Source organism: Panthera tigris, chromosome B2, assembly GCF_018350195.1.
Source record: "Panthera tigris isolate Pti1 chromosome B2, P.tigris_Pti1_mat1.1, whole genome shotgun sequence".
Lineage (NCBI taxonomy): Eukaryota > Metazoa > Chordata > Mammalia > Carnivora > Felidae > Panthera > Panthera tigris.
This window is the reverse complement of record NC_056664.1, coordinates 103,761,102-103,784,299: the sequence shown is the minus strand read 5'-3', so window position 1 is coordinate 103,784,299 and position 23,198 is coordinate 103,761,102. Positions and strand designations below refer to the sequence as shown.

At 37.0% G+C, this 23,198-nt stretch overlaps 1 protein-coding gene across 1 annotated transcript in view; it reads left to right on the top strand.

Annotated features, from left to right (window-relative positions):
- Positions 1-23,198, top strand: part of FRK (fyn related Src family tyrosine kinase) — a 103,567-nt gene that overhangs the window by 29,224 nt on the left and 51,145 nt on the right. Inside the window, exon 2 of the mRNA XM_007078706.3 lies at positions 18,905-19,026. Within this exon, the coding sequence (XP_007078768.2) occupies positions 18,905-19,026 (122 nt within the window). The remainder of the gene's footprint in view (positions 1-18,904; positions 19,027-23,198) is intronic.

Sequence of the window (23,198 nt, the reverse complement as noted above, 5' to 3'; positions counted from 1 at the left end):
GTCAATGCTTAATGTTCTCAGTCTTTTATTTTAGTTATTCTCTTAGGAATGATATATCTCACTGTAATTTTAATCTGCACTTCCTTAATGACTGATGATGTTCAGCCCCGTTTCCTGTGCATATTGGCCAATCCTAGGTCTCTTTTTGTGAAGTGTTTGCTCAAGTCTTCTGCCCATTTTAAAAATCCAACATCTGGGCCTATTTGGAGTTATTTTCTATTGGCTGTATTTTTTCTTGGGTTTGGGTCATACCTCCCTGTTTCTTTGCAATACTGCTAATTTTTGGTTGTGTGCAGGGCATTGTTGTAGCTATCCTCAATTCTATTACATTCTTCTGAGAATTACTGGCTTTCTGTTTTTGTAGATAGTTTAGTAGATAGTAGCCTGGAGTCTAAAAGCAAACTTTGTCTCCTTTAGGATATATAACTGCTAGTTATCTTTGTTCTATTTTTATTTTGCCTCTGAGTGTGACTTTAGGTGAAGGTTTTTCATTGTTGCACTTTTTCAGATTGAGGAAGTTTTTCTTCTACTGCAAATTTGCTAAGTGTTTTTGTTTTTAATAGCAAATAGATGTTGAATTTTTCAAGAGCATCTTTTGCATCTATTGATTTGATTATGTAGTTTTTATTTTTGATCTATTAACATGGTTAATTACATTCATTTTAAAATATAAATCAACTTTCTTTCTAGGATAAACATCATTTGGTTAGGATATATTTTTATTTTATGGATCCTTAGATTTGATTTACAATACATTTTAAGGATGTTTATATCAGTGTTCATGAGAGATATTCATCTGTAGTTTTCTTGAAATGTCTTTGCTTTTGATACCAGAGTAACTCTGGCGTAATATAAATTAGAACATATTCTTTTTCTTGAATTTTCTGGGAAAGCTTGGGTATAAGATTGATTTTTTTTTTCCTTAAAAGTTGGTAGAATTCATCGATGAAGCACAGAGATGTGAGGTTTTCTTTCTGGGAAGGTTTTAAATAGTGGATACAATTTCTTCAACAACCTTCTTTAAGGTTATTAAGATTTTCTATTTCTCCTTGTGTTAGTTTGTGTAAGACGTATTTATCAAGGGACATGTCTATTTCATCCAAGTTGTCAAAATTATTGGCATATAGTTTTTAACAACATTCCTTTATTGTTACTTTAATGTCTATGAGAATCTGTGATGGTCCCCTCTTTAATTGAAGATATTGATCACTTTTTTTTTTCCTTAAATAATGTTGCTAGAGGCTTATACCTCTTATTAATCTTTTCAAAAAATCAATTTTTTGTCCTTGTGGAATTTTTCTATTTTTTGTTTTTTATTTGAGCGATTTCCACTGTTGTTTTTATTGTTTGTTTTCTTCATGTCTTTTAGGTTTAATTTGTTCTTTTTTTTTTTCTATCCTCTTAGAGGGAATTGCTTTGGAAAGCAATAGGAAGATTTGCATTATTGTATACAGATTCTGCAATCTTAGTTTTATTATGAAGGGAGTTTTTTAAAAAAAGTTAAAGGACAATTGTTGTAAATTTAATCTCAATTAATTACATATAAGGGGCATGAAGATTGAGTCAGCATAGAGAAATCATGAGGCAGAAAATCCTTTAGCACTTTAATGTGGAGCATAGTTAAATATTTCAGGTAATTACACTGCATAGGCCTTTTTTTTTGATAGTTTCTGCCTTATCAGACATTATATGTGAAAGTTTGCACCATTGACATATTGATCGTAATGTCAATTATAAAACATTTCCTCACATTTCTTTTAAAATATGTTTCTTCAGGTGTCTGACATCAAAATGATGTATGGTAGGGATAGGTAGCTTATATTTTTTGACTTTTGGCTTTTTTTCTTTTTATATTAGCCTATATGTGTGTTTTTCCAATTTTAATATAAACTTTAATCAAATAGTCTTTTTTTATTATTATTCCTATAGCTTATTGTAGACTTCAGTAAATGTTTATTTTAGTGTTTTCCCTTTTAGGTGTGATGTTTCTCAACATTTGAAACATTTTAAAATCCATCCTTTTAATTTCTAAAAATTTTTTTTTAACGTTTATTTATTTTTGAGACAAAGAGAGATAGAGCATGAATGGGGGAGGGGCAAAGAGAGAGGGAGACACAGAATCAGAGCAGGCTCCAGGCTCTGAGCCATCAGCCCAGAGTCCCACACGGGGCTCGAACTCACGGACCATGAGATCGTGACCTGAGCTGAAGTCGGACGCTTAACCGACTGAGCCACCCAGGCGCCCCCATCCTTTTAATTTCTAAAGAATGAGGATCTGAGGTTAAAAATTAATTGAACAAAAAAACTGAGCATAAAGTATTTTAAAAAACGAACATGAAACTATTTAGTCGTTATTTTTTTTTTTTCACTCCACCTTTCCAACTAAATTTTGGAAATCATTTGAATTCTGACCAGTTAAATATATACTAAGAAATAAGATCAGAAAAATGTGGGTAATTACTGAAGTTGAGTGTGTGTTGCACAAAAGTTGGTCATTATGCTATTCTCTCCACTTTGGAATATGAATGGAAAGTTTCAACATGTCTATTGCCAAGTGCACATATTGAAACTCAAGCAGATGGAAAAATTCTGTCTTATTGAGATTTTCTAAGAAAATATTTCGAAACATGGATGGATCTAGGTTTCATGAGTCTACAGCTAATATGGTTTGGAGGAGAAGGTTCTCTTTAAGAAAATAAGTACAAAACTATATGGACAGAATTTGGTAAGAAAGGGAATACTTAGAACAGAAGAAGAAATCATTAACAATTATTTAAAGAAGGTGACAAAAAATAAACACAATTGTGAAATATTGAAGAACTACCTTTTATAATTTGTCCTCTATATTTCTGACTCATTTTCTTTGATTGGCTCCCCATGTGACACTGATTTAGTAACACCATTTTCTGTAGAAAGAATAAATGATAATTTGATCTACTTTTGAAATGTCTGATCACATTTTTTTGTTGCAGTTTAGAAAAACTACTTTAAGCTTCATAATTCATTATTTGTAATATCATCTACAACTCTAAGATTGTTTTACTTATTTAAATATTTATTTGAATCTTATTTTGCTTTTAATTTTCAAATTTTGATCCTTATGCAACTAAGCCTATATCTAAATAACAAACAGTAACTAGTGTTTAACTTCATAAAAGTATATTTTGTTTTTCTATGGGAACAGTTTTAGAAACAAATTAGGCTCTTACTATGTATTGAAAGCGATCCATCCTTTGTGTTTTACATAAAATCTTTTCAGACAAAATGCTAAAAAGAATAAAGGCAAATCTTCTGTGTGATTTTCTTTTTTTCATGAAAATCAATGAAGTTGAAGAGAAATTTAAAAATGAGAAATGAAAATATATGACTTGTTACACTAGCGCAAACCAATGGTTTGCTCTGTTTAGCATTCTCTCTGAGAGATATTATAAAAGAGAGCTTATCTACTCACAGTGAAAGGGGTAGGCCCCCCAAATCCTATTTTTTTCTTATGGTCACATTGTGGGGTGGTTTCTATGAAGTTAGGTGAAACTATTTTTGATACCTGTTTATAATGTTTTCACCCTGGTGTTCCTTTTTCTGCAATGGTTTCTTTATATTTCTGACCCGCTCTGTGGAGTGGAATTACAATGTGAGGACAAGTCCATATTTCCCACTGCATATTCTGCACAATTTTGGAGAGGTCACACGTAACTGCTTTGCACATTTGCGCACTGGCACTGCTTGTTCTGTTCTCTCAGCTCTAGTTTCTAACTCCAGAGATGGAGATATTGAAGCACCTGCTCTGATTGCCTTAAGATTTGCCCTGAGAATGAGTGCCGTAATGTAGATGATGACCCTGTGAATTATAAAGTGGAATCCAAATGTTATTCTCACTGTGATTGTTATTGTCACTTTCCTTATAGGACTGTGATCGTTTGATTGGCTATGAGGATATTCATGACTGATAAAATCTGACTTATTCTTTTGCTCTGTTTCAAACCTTCAGATGATTCTCTTTACAATCTTGTCCTATTTTTTGAAGTTATTTGGTCAGCCTTAATGTTTAAGACTCACATCCCCAAGCAATCATTTGTTCATTTGTTCATGCATTCATTCAAGGGTATTTGTTGAGAGCATATTAATACCAGGTACCATACTAGACTCTGAGAATTACGGTAATGAGCAAAAAGATAGGGTTTTGCTCTCTTGGAGCTTGCAAGTATAGTGGGAAAGTAGGAATTAATCAAATAATGCCAAAAATAAGAAACCAAGGAAAGACATGTGAAGGAAAGGAATGGGGTATTCATCTCACCTGTTATGCAGACCAGGATTTCCTGGCACAAGACTTTTTGTTTAATGTTTATTTTTATTTTTGAGAGAAAGAGAGAGAGACAGACAGACAGAACGCTAGTGGGGGAGGGGCCGAGAGAGGGAGACACAGAATTGGAAGCAGGCTCCAGGCTCTGTGCTGACAGCACAGAACCCAACGATGGGCTCGAACCCACAAACCATGAGATCATGATCTGAGCTGAAGTCGGACACTCAAAAGACTGAGCCACCCAGGTGCCACTAAGGGAAGGGAAGCTCTGTTATGTAATGAATCTGTCATCACTCATCTTAGGAAAACCTGCTTCTCAGGCCTGCTTGGAGGGGTCCCAATTCCAAGGCTCTAGGGTGTTCCTGTCCTGGGCTCTCATTCCAAAAGCAGTCTTTTCAAATCTATAAGATTTAAAAAAAATCTCTGAGTCACAACTTGACAAGTCAGAATTTACTATACTCTATGTATTTCATTGAATTCTTTCTTCAGTTAATCCCAGGCAAAGAAATTAGCATGATGCTTTTGTGCTTTCCTAACTGGATAATTTTTTGTATCACCAAAATTATGGAACAAAACCTTACTTAATTGCAATTTGCTAATTAGTAAGGTGGCCATCTGGGCAGGACTTACTTCAGTTTCTTTGAACACAAATTTGCATACAAATAGTTTATGTGCTATTTACAAATGATATTTACCTTGTATATCATTAGAGTTTATCCTCTTATGAAGACACTTTGAGAGAGCAAATATTTCAACCTAGTTCAAGAAATTCATAATTTTAATAAAACTGCATTCTTTTTTTAAAAAAATTTTGATGTTTTTTATTTATTTTTGAGAGAGAGAGAGAGAGAGAGACAGAGCATGAGCAGGGGAGGGGCAGAGAGAGAGAGGGGGACACAGAATCTGAAACAGGCTCCAGGCTCTGAGCTGTCAGCACATAGCCCGACGTGGGGCTCGAACTCACAGACCGTGAGATCATGACCTGAGCCGAAGTCGGACGCTTAACTGACTGAGCCACCCAGGTGCCCCAAAACTGCATTCTTTAAAACATAAATATAACTGAAAAAAAAAGAAAAACACTCTGCCCCTTCACCCTTATCCTCAGATGTGTACTTGTTCTTGACAGCAAGAATATGCATAATTTCTTTTGCTACCCTCTGCTGTGGGGAGTGGTTTGAGAGGTGCTCTGCCTAAGGATTTAATTTGCTAGAGAAAATTTTATTTTCAAAGCTCTGGTTGTTTGTGCTGTTGAGAATCATGACTTGGAGTGGATGGGCCTTTATGGAGCAGAACAATTTAATGTCTGTTAGAGTATATACACAGAAGGATTCTGAGAATGCTAGTTTGGAGTCTGAGTGGGATAAGGAACTCAATTGCTTTGCATATAAAACCAGGGATGTTTTGTTGTAAAAGCCTGGTCCAGAGGAGAGAGGAAGGGAAAGTAGACTTGGCAACAACACAGGGAGCTCTGGACCTGAGGGAAAAGAAGATTTGGGGAAATTCCCTCTTCAGGGTAAGTGATACTAAATTTCTAGGAAGAGAGATTTTTGATGTTTTTGAACTTGTTTTCCACTCTAAACTGTACTGAAAGCTTTACACTTCACAAATTTTACACAAAGTTTGGACTGAATTTATAATATTTTGGTCAGGTTGAAAATAAGAGAGTGGGGTCCAGTGTGGGGCAGAAGGGACCAGAGAGAACAAAGGTTTTGGGTGGGAGACATGGCAGTCATGAGAGAATGTCTTTCCTTTCAAAGAAGAGCTGTGCTTTTCAAACGCAGTACCAGGTTCCCAGAGAATTGTGAGGCACTTGAAAAGCTACGGCACCCAGAGCTCCACCTCAGACCTGAGAGCATTGCCTTGTATGCACTCTTCCTGTGCTTTCTTAACAAAGTTTGAGAAACAGGCCCCAGAGGAGGTTGAGAAGTGATGGGATGTGTGTGGCAGGGTGGGTGGGGAGGGACTGTTTCCTTTCTCTTGGGCAGCCTTTCCCCGTGTACTTCTGAGGAGTGGGGGATGTACTTGGGCAATTGCTCTTTCCTCTAATTTTAAGTAAAAACAAGTCGGAAACTAATTTTTAGGTTTCAGAAAAATCCACCAGTACTGGCAGAGCCTTCCGTTTGTTTCCTGACAAATAGCTTGTTGACACTGAAAACAAAAGGTGTATTTTTCTGGCACCATTTCTGGCTCTCCTTTTGTTAAGAACAAGCCGCTTTGTGGATATGTTCAGCTTCTACCATTTCTAAGTCCACTGGGTGGCATTTATGTGGCTTATAAACAACCTTCAGTTATTAATACTAGGGTTATTATTGGTAATTATTAATTATAGCAATGTTTAGTTGGTAGCTGGGTGCCCAGGAGTAAATTATTAAAAAGAAAAGGAAAGAAAAAGAAAATGTGTGTGCCCATTCTGATCTTTGTGGACCCTGTCCCACCTCTTGTCTGTCTTGGGACACCTGCTTCATTTAAACCCCTAAAAAGTCAGTGGGACTAGTGCACATCTGTGATGGTAGCTATGGACGGACACACACACACACACACACACACACACACACACACACCCCCATACATCCTCATCCACATATATGTGTATGTCTCTGTGCCATGTATGAGTTAAGACAATAGAGATTTTGTTTTTCATTGTACGTTTGCCAAACGTGGAAGACAATTTCATTTAAGCATTTTGATTTTTGTATGGACTTAAGATATATCTATAAAGAAATCCTACCTCAACTATTCCTTTATAATCAGAAATATTATTTCTATTCTATGTATAGTTATTTTTAAGAAAAGAATGCTCTTCCCGTTAAACAGATTGCTCACTTTTCTTTGGCTAAAGAGCCATCACACCCAAGGAGAGCCTTGGAGGATACTTGTAGCTTCTGGTGTTTTGCATTTCCATGAACATCAGAGATAATCAGTGAAATTGATGGATATTGTTTATTTCTTAACTAGAAAAAAATGCTAATAGATATTGGCCAAGCTGCAGTTGGGAAATCTGAATATTGTCTCAATCCTAGAGTGGATTACTATCCTCACTTGTCTACTCCTTTCAAAGATTCTATCCAATTTTTCTCCACAGCTGAATCTATCCTGATTACTTTGACTTTAGGAACACACAGAAAAACCCTCTGGAATTCCCCCTGCCACATATTGCTGCTGACTAAGAGTGAGCTTTAAAATATAGTCTCTTTTCTTCTTACTTTGCTTCATTGTTTTTCTCTTTTGCACTTATCACCTTCAAACACACTGTATAATTATGCATGTTTTTAATTCATTGTCTATGTTTCCCCATTAGTATCTGAGCTCCATAAAAACAGGACTTTTTGTTTGTTCCATTCACTGCTATATTTCTACTAACTGGAACCATGCCTGGCACATAGTAAGTGTTCAATAAATAATTGTTGAATGAAAAATGAATGAGTGGAGGGATTTTACGGTGGTAGGCTGTGGTTATAGCTTTGTTACCAGCTCTTTCGTGAACCAGCAAAAAAACCACTTAGCCTTATTGAAGGAGATGGGTAGTTTCTGTCACAGGCGTCACTGAGAATTTAATGAAACACGACTCTTCCCAGAGAATGCACATGCTCACTAAAACACATTTACAATAAGTTTCAGAGGCTTACCCAGGGACCCTCATAAAAATTTATTTCTAGCTCTAAAATTCTGATCACCTCTCTTATGTTCCTTCCATAGAATAATTCTTTCTTGCTCTCCCTTCCTCACCTTCCACATTTTCACCTCTTAAATTTGTTCACTAAACAATTTTTTAAAGAAGAGGTCAGATTTTCCTGTCATTTTTGCAGGTGTGCCCAGAACTCAAAATTCTTTACTGTTAAATCTTCGATGGACTATCTTATCTTGCTGAAGATCTAATTCCCACATAGAGTTGGTTGTTTCTACATGGAATTGCCTATAAACATTAAAGAACTGGTTTTGTTTCTTCTTCATTTAATTGACCCTCCTCACCCTCATTGCCCTTCAAGCCAATCTACTCGCGAACATGTTGCTGGTTCTTCACCTGTGACATACCCTTGCCCTTCATTTCTTTGGATTTCTCATCTTTTCTGAATCCTTATTTTCTTTAAGATGTCTTCCATTATTGACACACTGTTGGTTGTTTATTTCTTGGATTGTAGTTCCCTTAGCATTTAAATGCTTTTGTTTCTGTCACTTTCTTTTTTATTTATTACTTAGTTGAAATGATCTTTTATCCCTCCCTTGATACTCTAAAATTTTCAAAGGAAAAGAAATATACCCTTCTTTTGTTTTTATGATTCTTCATCTGTTCTCCATACAGTTAGTATGAAATGAATGTTAATGACATATTTTAGCATATGAAGCATTTAGAAAACTATATTAATATCACTTTGTAGGGTAATAAGAAGGTTAAGATACCTTCAAGATGTTTACTATCTTATTTGGAGTAAAGGATTTAATGGAAGTACATGATGATATAGAGTATATAATTTTTTTTAATTTTAATTTTATTTTTTTAATTTACATCCAAATTAGTTACCATATAGTGCAAAAATGATTTCAGGATCATTTATTCCTGAATGCCTCTTAATGTCCCTTACCCATTTAGCCTATCCCCCCTCCCACAACCCCTCCAGTAACCCTCTGTTCTCCATATTTAAGAGTCTCTTATGTTTTGTCCCCATCCATGTTTTTATATTATTTTTGCTTCTCTTCCCTTGTGTTCATCTGTTCTGTGTCTTAAAGTCTTATGAGTGAGGTCATAAGATATTTGTCTTTCTCTGACTAATTTCACTTAGCATAATACCCTCTAGTTCCTAGAGTATATCATTATTAACCAATCATGAACAAGGTAGGCACATGAACTATTGGCTTACTAGACTCAACATTTGATCTTGTTTGTTCTATGAAAAATCCCAAAGAGCAAGTTATTTTATAGATCTTTATTTTTTATTTTTTAAAATAAGCACTATGCCCAACGTGGGCTTGAAAACACTACCCCGAGATCAACAGTCACATACGGTATTGGCATGTGAACCAGCCAGGTGCCCCATATTTTGTAGATCTGTCAAGAATACTCAGTGGTTTAAATGAAGTGGGATGAGAGAATATCATTCATGACACTGGGAAATAAATTCTTTAAAATTAAGTGAATTAAAAAGTTCCTTTCATTTTTTTTTATCTTGGAAGTGAGAAAGGAAGTGTTTCATGAGAGGAGATAACTAGTGGGGTTTTTTTGTTAGGTAACTAAGTGGAGCAGTCACCTGTGAAATCAGTCCTCCCTGTAACTATTCAAAAGTCATACTCCTACCCAAAAGCTTATTCAAATAAAGAATTGCAGTGAACATTTGTGGTGTTTTGTGAAGTAAGGCATTTTCCTAAGCATTATAAAATCAATTGCATTTACTTTCTTTGGATGTGACAAAGATGGAAACTTCTTAATGATTAATGCTTTTTTGTTTGAAGTTTATTTATTTATTTTGAGAGAGACAGAGAAAGAGAGACAGAGAGAAAAAAGAGAAAAAATCCCAAGCAGGCTCTGTGCTGTCAGCACGGAGCCTGACACGGGGCTTGAACTCACCAACCAGGAGATCATGACCTGAACTGAATTCAGGAGTCAGACACTTAACCAAGTGAGCCACCCAGGCGCCCCATGACTAATGTTTTTTTTGACTCTAATCCATATTTCTCTAGTTTCTAGGACAAACTATCACAAATGTTGTACAAAAACAAAGCAGACGGGTTAAAATTTACACTTACATTTCAGGCTTGATGATTGGAAATATCATTATATATGCCCACACTTTATTTTTTATTTTAAAAGAGAAATCAATGTCAGCTTCCATTTCCTTTCACACAAATAGAAGACGGTTGTGAAACCAAAGCAGTACCTTGAGATTGACTCCCTATTTGAACTTTTGTTATGTTCTTTATAAAAATTCAAGTGAGTCATTAAAAGTTTTTGATTACTAGTACTAGGAAGTGGGTTCAGGTTATAATCATATCCTTACAAACACATAGCACTACACTTTCCCCACTGGTGAAAGTACCAATTAGTCCATCTTACTTCCTCTCTAAAGAGTTCCTTCAAAATTCCCCTTTTATGATGACTACACAGGTGAACAATAGCAACAACAACAACAACAAAGCTTTCTCATATGATCCACGCAAGGAGCTTCCTGGTTTCCATGTGACCGCAAGTCCTACCTCAGATATTGGAGGCGGCATTATCACTTTGCCACGCATTCTTTACATGTGTGCAGCCCTGATAGGCTTGTGTTCCGGAGGACAGAAAAATAAGCTTCATTTTCGATCTTTAGGTTCATAGGCAAATGTTTTCTTTTGGAGAAGACTGTGATCAGATTGGAATTTGTGGTGTGTGGCCAATTAACATTCGAATCTGGCCCAGAGCAGATAAGGCTTCTCCCCTAAGCACTTAACACTCCAGAACTATGTGGCAAGCACAAATAAAAGATTACATGAACACACAGGCTTTATCTAGTTCAACATTCAGTATAAACCGAAAGACATATAAATCCCCACATCGAGGTACAATGTATTAATTGTTTCATCAACAGGCATTTATTTAACTATTCTAAAAGGCGTATGTGATGTTCTCAGTTAGGCTTTGTGCCCAGGAGGTCGTCAGCCTCAAGTGAACACAGAATAATCTTAAAAAAAAAAAAAAAAAGGAGCTATAGCTTTTGTATGCTACATGTAAAACCACCAGAAGGGTAGTCAGTGAATACTGTGGGGATTCTGGGCAGGCAAATTTAAGTGATGCCAGTACAAATAACCGTAAGAGTAGAAGTTTAGCTAGATCTAAAGAATTGATGGTGGGGAAGATACTGTGCAGGAAATGGCTGGTGTCCTGATGACAGACTGAAATTCCAAATCAGTAAGGATTTTGTTCCAGAAGCAAAGGGAACCCTTAAAACTTATTATTTTTTTTTTTTAATTTTTAAAATTTATTTATTCTGAGAGAAAGAGAGAGAGAGCACACCTGCATGTGCAAGTTGGGGAGGGACAGAGAGAGAGGAGGGAGAGGGAATCCCAAGCAGGCTCTGCGCCGTGAGTGTGGAGCCCAATACAGGGCTCGAACCCACAAACCATGAGATCATGACCTGAGCCAAAGTCAGACACTCAACCAACTGAGCCACCCAGGCACCCCCCCCCCCCCGCCCCAACAACTTATTAATGTGTATGCATTGGTGAAATGTACCAGGTCATATTATCAAATGATTAATCTAGTGGTGGGGGCGTGAGCAAGGGGGAAGAGTCTGAGATAATGCATGCAACACTGTAGCAGCAGTTCCTGGCTCCCTGTACTTGATCAATAAGCAAAAGCTGTTAATATTAAAGAGAACAAATAGTAAAATATTGCCGTAATCTAAGTGGTGATGACAAATTGGACAAAGGTTGTGATGAGGGAAATGAAAAGGAAGGAATGAATAACAAAATACATATGAGCATTATTTATGTTTTTCTTTGCCCTTCTCATGCTTGTGAGTGGGAAGAGAGTGTCAGGGCTCACTTGCTGTGAGCCAAGCGGGATGCTGAGCCTAAGGAAGGGGAGGGATGTGACTACCTGGAGAGGAAGGAACCGCACAGAGGCTTTCCTGGCAGTGTTGCTGAAACCCAGATAGATGCAGGTGAGTCCTATGGAACTGCCATAACTCAAGGGACCATGGATCCAAGCCTTACGTTTAGACACAATAAATGAATAAATGTGATTATGATTATACCCTGGAAACTGTAGGTGTTTTGCAAAAATGTCAGTGTCACTGATGTCCCCCAAGCCACACTGGTGAAGATGATTGCTGGTTTTCTCCATTGTCACATGTGTAACTGTGAGGACAACAAAAAGACAGACCTAACCACGACTTCCCACCTGGGCAGTCCTTCCAGGTGACTTTCCTCATGGGTGGATAGGCCAAGCTGATCTACCCATTTCCTTTTCTGCAGTTTCTGGGAGGATACCAGTAGTAGTCTGGGGCTGGTTTTACAAACTTGTTTTTTTCAGGGTCTGTTTACTGTGGTGTGAGGCCAGCTGTCTTGGCTGTAAGGGAGGCATTGGGAAAAGAAATTATATGTTAAATTTTGTAAATGTTAGCCAGCAGTTATTGGGAATAGGTTTTCTCTTTTTCCAAATATAGGAAGAGTGGTGCCTGACAGGCTGAGTCTGTAGAGTATGTGACTGTGGATCTTGGGGTCATGATTTCAAGCCCCACACTGGGCATAGAGCTTACTTAAAAAATGTAGGAGGAAACTATCACCATTTGATTGGAATTATGAGTGTGCTAGATACCTACTTTGTGCTAGTCACTAAGGCAGCAGAGTGGACAGAATAAGACTACTAGAGGAAATGAAGAAATATTGACGGAGGCACCACATCTGTTTACATGTTGATTTTCTTAAATTTTGATTGACATCTACATTATCTAATATGTTGATATTAAGTAACAATGCATAAATTCTGTTTTTTTAAGCCTAATTTTGTCTTTTTTTTTTTGTAAAATAAAGAACCTCCAGTTATCACACTATAGCTGTAGCCTTTTTGACTTAGTAAAATGGCCTACTGCCACCTGGTGGCAGCGTGTCCTAGTCCAGAGAGGACAAGCAGGACAGAAAAATCACTTGGGAGGAAACTTCCGATACAAACACATCTAGAGAAGTGAGATCACGTTCCCATATTTACTCATGTTTCATCATGACCTCAAACCTAACATGTCTAAAGCCAAATAAATAATTTCTCCCTTAAATTAGTTTTCTTAAAATGGGTGCTGTTTATCAAGCAAGAATGCGTCCAGGCATCAAACACTCTACATACATCGTTTTTCTTACTTTCAAAACAAACCTACAGGGCAGTTACTATTATTCTCACTAACAAATGAAGAAATCCAGGCATAGGGAAGTTAACGTTCCCAGTGAGATGCTGTAGCTCTTAATCATTATCGTCTTGTGCCTTTAATGTGTTGCTGGGCGCATTGTTCTTCAGCCATCCATATTTGGAACCCTGGGGTCATGTTTGCTCCTCCGTTGGTCTCACTGTTCATCCGTAAGCACTTGTCTCATACCGATTTGAGATTTTTCTGCTATCAGTTCTAACTGCCAAAGTTTCTGCTTCAGATCTTTTATAGTATGTAGTTTTTATAGCATGTTCCTGAATGACTTTCTTAAATTTTTAAAGTGAATTACAAAATAATATAAAACAATATATTATTGCAAATATCCAAATTATGGAGAAGAATGCAGAGTAAAAAGTGAAAGTTTTTTTCTTTTTTTTTGCCATCACTTTTGTTATTGTTCACTCATCTCCAGAGCAGTAAGCACATGTAATTTTTGTTTTTGTTTTTTTTTTTAATTTTTTTTTTTTAACGTTTATTTATTTTTGAGACAGAGAGAGACAGAGCATGAACGGGGGAGGGGCAGAGAGAGAGGGAGACACAGAATCTGAAACAGGCTCCAGGCTCTGGGCGGTTAGCACATAGCCCGACGCGGGGCTCGAACTCGCATACCGCGAGATCGTGACCTGAGCCGAAGTCGGACGCTTAACCGACTGAGCCACCCAGGCGCCCCTGGTTTTTAAGATATAAATAAAACTAATATTTTGATTACTCTGCAGTTTACCCTTTTCCACCCAGTAGTATGCCTTGCAGATCTTTCTGTGTCTGTGCTACAGAATTTACACACCATAGACACTGGATAAATGTTTACAAAATAAACCTTAGACTTCAATCACATACTCCTTTCATCCAAAATAGACATCATGCTTTTCGCTCCATTTTCGTCTCGTTGAAGCATTTCCTTCCCCTTTTTGGTTATTCTTAATCAAGGTCTCTTTCATGGCAAGTATGGCATAGCAATACACGTTAGTTGCATTAAAGATCAATGAAATGTGTGTGCCTGACTGTGTGTAGTGTCATTTTATTGGGTAATTTTCCCCATGTAAACCAAACTCTAACTTATTATTTTCAGCTGTCTCATATAAATTTTTAATTTTTTTTACTATTCCTATAACTCAGTAGTTCTCAAATTTTACTGTGCATCAGCTGCACCTGGGGATCTATTAAAACCCAGATTGCTGGGCAACATCCCACAGTCTCTGAATCAGTAGATAAGGGACGTGCTTGCAAATTTCCTTTTCTAACAAGTTTGCATGCTGATGCTCCCGATCCAGGGACCACACTTGGAGGATCGCTGATTTGTAAGACTCTCCCTGATCCGTCCTAGGGTATCCTGATCCCTTCTCTGCACTCACTGTTTACTGCACACAAGAACTACAGCTGAAAGCGCTGAAAGTGGCTGTGGCGGACACGCAGGGCTGGGGTGTGCGTGACCTTCCAGGATGGGGCCAACAGGGACTCTAATGTGCAGAACGGAGAATGACAGTTCTGCCATGGGCTCAAACCACAAATTAAGGAACAATTCTCCCATGTGCAGATGGTGGAAAGAACTATCGTTTTCCCATTAGTCTGTGCTGCAGCACATGCTCTTATGATTCAGTTTATAGTGGTTGCGTCACCACTGAGTATGAAAGGTGGCATTGTAATGCAACTACATGCAGAAAACAATTGTTTTATTTATATTCACTTCCTGATGGTAGCCGGCCAAGTAAAATTCCAGGTATTAACTGAGTTGATGCATCCAATCAAATATTTACATGCATTTCATTGTTACTGTGGATTCAGTGCTTGTGTGATTTGCCTTGTAAAATGAGTGTACCGAACTATTATTCAAGAATCTAAAATTGGTGACATATAAAAGGATTTTTCAAAAAAAAATTACTGCAGAGTTCCTTTCTATAAATGGTGTAAAATTACTATATCTTTAACCATTTGATTTACAAAAACTGCTTATTTGTACATATATTTTTTATTTTTATTTTTTATTTTTAAAAATTTACATCCAAATTAGTTAGCATATAGTGAAACAATGGTTTCAGGAGTAGATTCCTTATGTTTATACATATATTGGGCAGAGAAAATACATCATTTACAGAATTAATTATCCAAAATACAAATGTAATGTATGTATCTAAAACATATAATGGAATATTTATTCTTGAAAATAATGAGATATATGAGACATAATCATACTTCTAAGAATTTAATCTGCTAGATAAATTATAATTCTTGTAAAGGTTTAAATATTTACATTTAGAGCAAACATTTTAATGTTGACGCCATAATTAATGCACTCAGAATCAGGAAAATGCATTGGGGTTGATCAGTATATTTGACCTATGTTGCTAATGTGCTTAAGATATTTGTTGCGAAGAAACATCGCCATTTCTGGAAATGGACTAAAAAAATACTATTACTTATTAACTATTAGCTTTCATTAAGCATTCAACTGTCCATAAAAATATGTAGTGTTTTTTATGTGTTGACTTAAACTTTATGTAAATGGCATTGTAAGAGTATGTATCATTCTTCAACTCCCTTTTGTCCCTGAACAATTTACTTGTTTTAATTACTGTGTGGTATTCTGTCTTATATCTATAACCAAGTTTGTTTTTCTATTCCCTTACAGTGGACATTTAGATTGTTTCCAATTTTTCAATGCTAGAATTCTTCAGTGATGCTGTCATGATTTATTTCCTTGAGCACATATGGTGTGTAATCTAGAAGTGAAATTGAATAGTATATGAATATGTAGCCTTATTAGATATTGTCAAATTGCTCTCTGGAGTAGTTGTACCAGATGATATTGCGTCTAGTACTGTATGAAGGTTCTTGCTTCACATTTTTTCCAATACCTGAATGTAAAAGTTTTAAATTTTGTCCAGCTCGAAGTGTGACATTTCATTGTTTTAATATTTAATATTCCTAATATTCCTAATTATTGGCACCGATAGAGACTGTGCTTCTTTTCTTATTTTTATTAGTAATTGGGTTTTCCTTTTCTGTGAACTGTACAATTATGCTACGCCAATTTTTCTACTGTTTTGTCTCTTTTTTTAAAAATACTGATTATAAGTCTCTATGTAATCTGACCACTATCCCTGTTCTTGGTTATATACTTTGCAAATATTTTCTCCAGGTCTGTGGCTTGTATTTTAATTTTGTTTCATGGTAATCTTTCAGTTGTTGAAGTTTTTGTAGTGTAAGAAATATTATCAATCTTTTCCCTTAAGGTTTTTATGTCTTTTTCTTTTTCTCTTATCTAAGAAAACTTCCTTAGTCTGGTGTCCTCAGAGAGTTTTAAAGATTGCTTTTTACACTAGGTCTTTATGTAGGACTATGTTGTATGTTGTAGGTAGCATCAATTAATTTTTTCCATATGGATTATTTGTGGCACTGGCATTTGTTATTGAATAATCCATTCTTAAAAAAAATTTTTTTAATGTTTATTTTAATTTTTGAGAGAGAGACACTGCGAGCCAGGAAGGGTCAGAGAGAGAGGGAGACACAGAATCCAAAACAGGCTCCAGGCTCTGAGCTGTCAGCACATAGCTCGATGTGGGGCTTGAACTCATGAGTGGTGAGATCATGACCTGAGCCGAAGTCGGACGCTTAGCCGACTGAGCCACCCAGGTGCCCCTGAATTATCCATTCTTTTACCTCTAATTTGTGTGTTTGGGTCTGTTCAAATTTTTTTAAATTAATTAATTAATTAATTTTGTTGTTGTTATTCCATTATTCTATTGACTTATTTCTGCAGTTGTAGAAAAGCGTGCATTTTTTAATTTTTCTATGAATTCATTACATAGCCCCTTGGAATGTTTCCATGCCTTCTATAATTTCAGTCAGGTAAACAATAGTCTGTGGACATCAATTTGGTCCTTGCTGTTGAATCAGTGTGCCAGTCATTAGTGTAGTCTACCAAATGATTCCAGCTCTCTTGCCTTCTGGGAAACAGTGGGATTGCATTTCCTACTCTCTTTGCATTTGGGCACAAACATATGACTTATTTGCAATGGCTTCATTCTTATGTAGAAGCTTTAAATAGAAGCTCCAGGAACCAGCCTGTGATTTGCCACATGTTTTATCTCCTGCCTCAGCAATCGTGGAAGCATGGAGATGGAAATGCCCTGGTAGACATAGAGATAGACACAGAGTAGAGCCCCAAGTGACCTTTGGTAGACATGCAGCTGAATGAAAAACAGATCTTTGTCATCTTAAGCCATGGAGATGTTTTGGCATTGTTCATTACTCCTATGAAGCCCGGTATATCCTGACTGATATAATTAATACTGTGTAATTAGAAACTTGATTGGCAAAATGGTAAACAAATACCTTGGCTTTGTCAGGTAATGATTATAGTTTAAGGTCTCTCTTTTCACTTCCTTTCCCCTCTTCCTTCCAATTGTATCACCCTCAGTGCACTGATACTCCCCAATATCCATGACATGTCAAACCAATTGGAGCCAATTTCTGATGGCCTGTATATCCTCTAACAGCCTACAGTTCCTCACACAGCCTGCATTTCTTCCTTCAAGCCTATATTTTCTCTCTTTGAGTGTCTACATTTTAGAAGATGGTACCTGAAGGGGTGCCCGGGTGGCTTAGTCGGTTGGGTGTCCGGTTTTGGCTCAGGTCATGATCTCACAGTTTGTGGGTTTGAGCCCTGCCTCGGGGTCTGTGCTGACAGCTCAGAGCCTGGAGCCTGCTTCAGATTCTGTGTCTCTCTTTCTGCTCCTCCCCCACTTGCACTCTGTCTCTCTCTCTCTCAAAAATAAACATTAACAAAAATAAGAAGATGATACCTGAACAGATAAATGTTTTATCTAAAATCTGAGATGATAAAGTTCAACTTTTTGACCCTAGAGTGGGAGGTCATTAGTGAAAAGCATATTTTCTCAGCTTCCTCTTAGTATCACCTTGGTGTCTACCGACTTGACATACATCTTAGACTGGCTCTCATGTTAAAATCCATAATTCTTTGCCAGGGTTGCTCACATTCACACATTTGTGTGTTCAGTATCGGACTCATATTTCTGGAATGTTCAGGATAGGAGGGTAAAGATAAGAAGTGGGGGTGGCACTAAGAAGACACTTCCCAGATGGAAGTATCTTTTTCACATAATCTCTCCACCAATGAAAATTTCCTTTATATTTGATAAATTCCTCCTAAACATGCAAAATCATTGCATCTTATGGTAGGTTTAGGTAGTAATGGATGAGGGGAGGGAATTAATGTCCAGAAAACTACATTTTTAATTGTCTACACCTTAATATGAAGTGTATGAATCCTTTGATTGGAATGTTTGCCTCCTAACACCTAGAAAGTGTTGGGTGAGGCAGCGAACAGTTTGATGGTGATGATGAGTAATTGTAGAGCATGGAACCCAGCGGGCTCAGATGGCAGGCCCACCCTGGAGGCTTTGGATTTGACAGAAGGAGGACACACAACCTCTCAGACAGAATGCAGATGTGAGTAGGGACATGGTAGCAGGCATCAGCCAAATTCCTATTTTATAATTTTTAAAAGAGTCCTGGTGAGGGTTACAGAGATCCAGAAAAATCATCTCAAGTGTCAAAAGCTACCATTTATACCTGTGATAGTTTCACTAAAGAAGAGTAAACATTTCTGATGTTAGAATACTTCTTGCCAAACTTCCTGTTCTTTAAAAAATAATGGTTGACTGGTTAACTAAAGTTTCCATCTGTTTCTTTTTAGGTGGTTCTTTGGAGCAATCAAGAGAACAGATGCAGAAAAACAACTATTATATTCAGAAAACCAGACTGGTGCCTTTCTAATCAGAGAGAGTGAAAGCCAGAAAGGAGATTTTGCCCTTTCAGGTATGGGCATTGTTTGTGTGATCTAAATATGGGTTTGAGAGTCTGTAGTCATGAACCTGCTGTGTGAACATGGACAGGTTAATTTGAAATTTGCCTTATTTCTTATTTTCATAGTAAGTACCAAAATTAAATCTGAACTACCCAAGAGCAATATAGAAATTAACAAACAGTTTCTAACTATGGTTAGAAGTTTCCATATGAAATGAAGATTAAATAGGTCTGGCTGCATTTTCTCACTTTTGTATTATCTAGGGGTTTCTCCTTCTAGGGAAATGATAAGCAAAAAGTAGAAACTACATTGTTGTCAAATTTGATCTTTCCACAATACAGTTTCAATTTTTGTATTTCATTTGCCTTTGCCTGGTCGATAGAAAATGAATTGAAATGTTGGATACAAATGCATTTGGTTAATCCCTTGACTTGTAAAATTTGGTCAAATGTAGTTTTTCAGCTAAAGAGTCAAATACATGTTGACTTTACATTGTCTTAGGAAGGAGGAAAGGCCTGAGAATTATCTTTAATAGTTACAGGTGCTAATATGCATGTTTCTGCTTTCATGAATCTGTCTCTCAGTGTAGGTTGCAAAGCTATTGAATGTCCTTTCTTAAAGACCATTTAGACTCATCTGTCACATGAGACTTTTTCTCTCCTTGCTGTGCTCTGACCTCTGTATTGTCCGGGCCCATTGTATGTTATTATCCCCTTTAAAGTGTGTACTCTATTTCTCCAGCTAGACATAGACCTTTTGGGGGAAGAGATTTTGCCTTCCTTTATCCCTGTCGGCCCTGTGGTAAATGTTTATCATATCTTATTGTGCCTGCCTGGCTCACTGAGCTGGAAGTCAGCATGGCCTTCGTGGTGCAGTAGTGAAGCAGGCCCTGAGCCCACGTGTCCCAGGAACTTTGATTGGACCTGAACTCAGGCCAGACTATATGTGTTTGGTCCCCAGTTTTCTTCCTCACACCAGGAAGTCCCAAATATTAGGGCAGATGGATTGGAGCTGGAAAGGATTAAGGACAGTGGTGTTGAGGCAGTTTTTTTTTCAGAGGCTCCATCCTTCAGCCCCTGCCTATACCAGGATCAAGTTAATATGGTGTTCTCAAATCGTTTGGTTCCAGCTCCACCCCTACTTAGTTAGAGGATGCTCTTCTGGTTACTATTTTTGAAATGTACCCAAGTAGGATGAGCCTCTGACCTTTCCAATCTTGCTTATATCTAAGGTAATAATCAAAGAATTTAATGACTGATATAGGTTGGGCATTAGCCACTCAGAATTGATGCCCTATCAGCCTGTGACTTCTTACCAGTGCACACCTATATATACCCAGGTGACATAAGTGAATATTTTATTAGGTATAATAACTTTTTTCTTTTTCTTTTTTTTTTTTTTTAATGTTTATTTATTTTTGAGACAGAGAGAGACAGAGCGTGAACAGGGGAGGGGCAGAGAGAGAGGGAGACACAGAATCTGAAACAGGCTCCAGGCTCTGAGCTGTCAGCACAGAGCCTGACGCGGGGCTCGAACTCACAGACCGTGAGATCATGACCTGAGCCGAAGTCGGCCGCTTAACCGACTGAGCCACCCAGGCGCCCCTAGGTATAATAACTTTTTTCTGATCATGAAAGCAGTATAAACACTTTTATATGAACTATCTAAAATAATCTAAGATATCATAATCTAAAATATCACTTTCTGAAGATATATTTTTAATATTTGAATAGCTTTTCTGGCAAGCTTTTTTCTGTGCTTAACCTTTAAACATATTTATTTAAACAAACACACACTCATATTCAGAAAATAAATTGAGATCATCTTGTACAGAAAAATATGTATAAATATAAATATGTGTGTGTATATACACACCTATTTGTATGTGTACGAACGCACACAATGGTTCTAGGCTCCATTTTTCTTATTCTTTCAGTATCCTTGAATATTTTTTGCATGTCCTTTAATATTTGTCTATATCATTATTTTTAGAAACCCTGCAATCTTCCATCGAATGGGTATCTATTGAATGGGTATTAATCTATTTCATATTTTGTATATTTTCATTATTTTTAGTTATTTTGCTGTTATGAAATACGATATAGTGGACATCCTTATAGATAAATATTTGAAAATTTCCATGAGAATATTTACTCAGAGGAAGAAAAACATGTCTTTTGGAAATCTCTGTGCTTAATGATAAGAAGAGATATAAGAGGATTTCTCATTTAAATGTATCCATGTTTGTTTATTTGGCTTTCCCAATACTTATATGTAAAATTAGGTAATCATTATTTGGCTAAAAGCGAGATTAAATGTTTTAGATTAGCATTAAACACAGAGAAGAAGAATATTTCTATGAGGAAAACAAACTAAAAGTAGAATTGCCTGAGTCATATCTTTGAATAATGCCCAGACTACAGTGACTATTCTGAACACTTTCTAAGTAGAATATTATGGAACAAAACAGCTTTACAGGCTTAGAACAAAATTACAAGGATATTGGCTGTTATGTGCTGAGAATACTCTAGCGCTTGCTTATGGATTTAGGAAGCTTTGTAGGCCTTGCTCGGAAACCAGCATATCATTATGGATTCTTTTTGAATGAAGTCAAACAATTTAGAGTCTTTCAAATGAATTATCTGATTGCTGTGTATTCACTGGGGGACAAAGGAAATGCAGGCCATTATATTCTACTGAAAGGAAAATTTTCTTATTAGCCAGAAGAAGGGCTATCCAAGAGAAAAATGGAAAGAAAAGGTCTTCAATATGTCTACATTAAAACAAACAAACAAACAAACAAACAACCCAACTACTGACTGTTGATTACCACTAAGGACCTTCAGATATACCCGTCATAGATTTATTTTCTAGTGCAGTTGTCCCCTTAATCAGCCTGAATTGATGGTCTTCAATTTTGCTGACTGCTATGCTGCCAAAGGAGGGCCAATAATACCCCTTTTCTATCTCTGTCTTTCCTGCGTGAGTTTTCCTTAGAAGTATTGTCTTTATTCCTTGGGCGGCAATGGCTTGCAGCTGTCAGAGAAGAGCTTCATGAAGAAGCATGATTTATTGATGCTGGGGCGGGCTTGAAGCAGCGGCCCAAGGTTGGGGTGGGTGCTAATTGGTTTGTTGTGATCCTTGCATGGCTGTCGGCTCTGATGAGGTCTGAGTAGATCTGGAAAGAGAGTTAGGGCCATGACACTTCTCCTAACAGCAAGGCACTAATTAGCTGTGAATTACAGCTGCACTTTTGGATATTACATATTATATGTGGTAGCCAGAGAATCTGTCTTCATTAGATGCATGACAGGTAGTTTTAGTAGCCCTACTGTTATTTGTCATTGGTAGTGAATTGTTTTTCTGATGAAAAATATAAATTTTCGATTGCATGTCAACTTGTTGGGCTATCTTTTGACTTCAATCAAGTACTTCAGAGGAATTATTATTGTTATTACCATTAATATTAATTTGCTGTTTGGAGTTCTGTAAGCATTTATATTACTGTTTAAAGTACACTTTAAGGAAAATACACTTTGAAGGCTAAAATTGAGCTGCAGGTGGGTTTTTCAGAAGAGATTCTGCATTGCACATTGTAATTTTACCTTAGGCAACTCTGCATATAAAAACCTCTAAAGTTGTAGAGAGAATTCCAGATTCATTGTCAATGAAACCCTTTTAAGAGCAAACAATAACAGATTGGAGATAGTTGAAAAATGACTACATTGAGGACACGAGGCAAAAAAACCTCATCAGCAATATTCAGGGAGATGCATTTAGAAGTTGATATCATTTATTTATACATTTGCTTATTTCTTCAACAACATTCGAGTGCCTACCATGTGCCAGGCCTCTGCTAGGTGAAGGCAGCAAAGGCAGCAAGGCACAGTCCCTGGACCTAGTCTTCAGGAAGGTACAGCTGTCTAGTGAGAGGAGTGGAGACAGGGGCCCAGTCTCTGAGGGGGAGCAAGAAGGTTTCACAGAGGAGGAAGCATGTGTGTTCTGGACCAATGATTGTTACCAGGTAGCAGTGTGGGAATGATTATTCCTGGCAAGGCAAGTGAATGGAGTTGTATGTCTGGTGTGTGTGTGTGTGTGTGTGTGTGTGTGTGTGTGTGTGTGTAGCAGGGATGGAGAAGAGGAGAGAAGGAATGGCAGAAAATGAACCTGGAAAGGAAGGTTG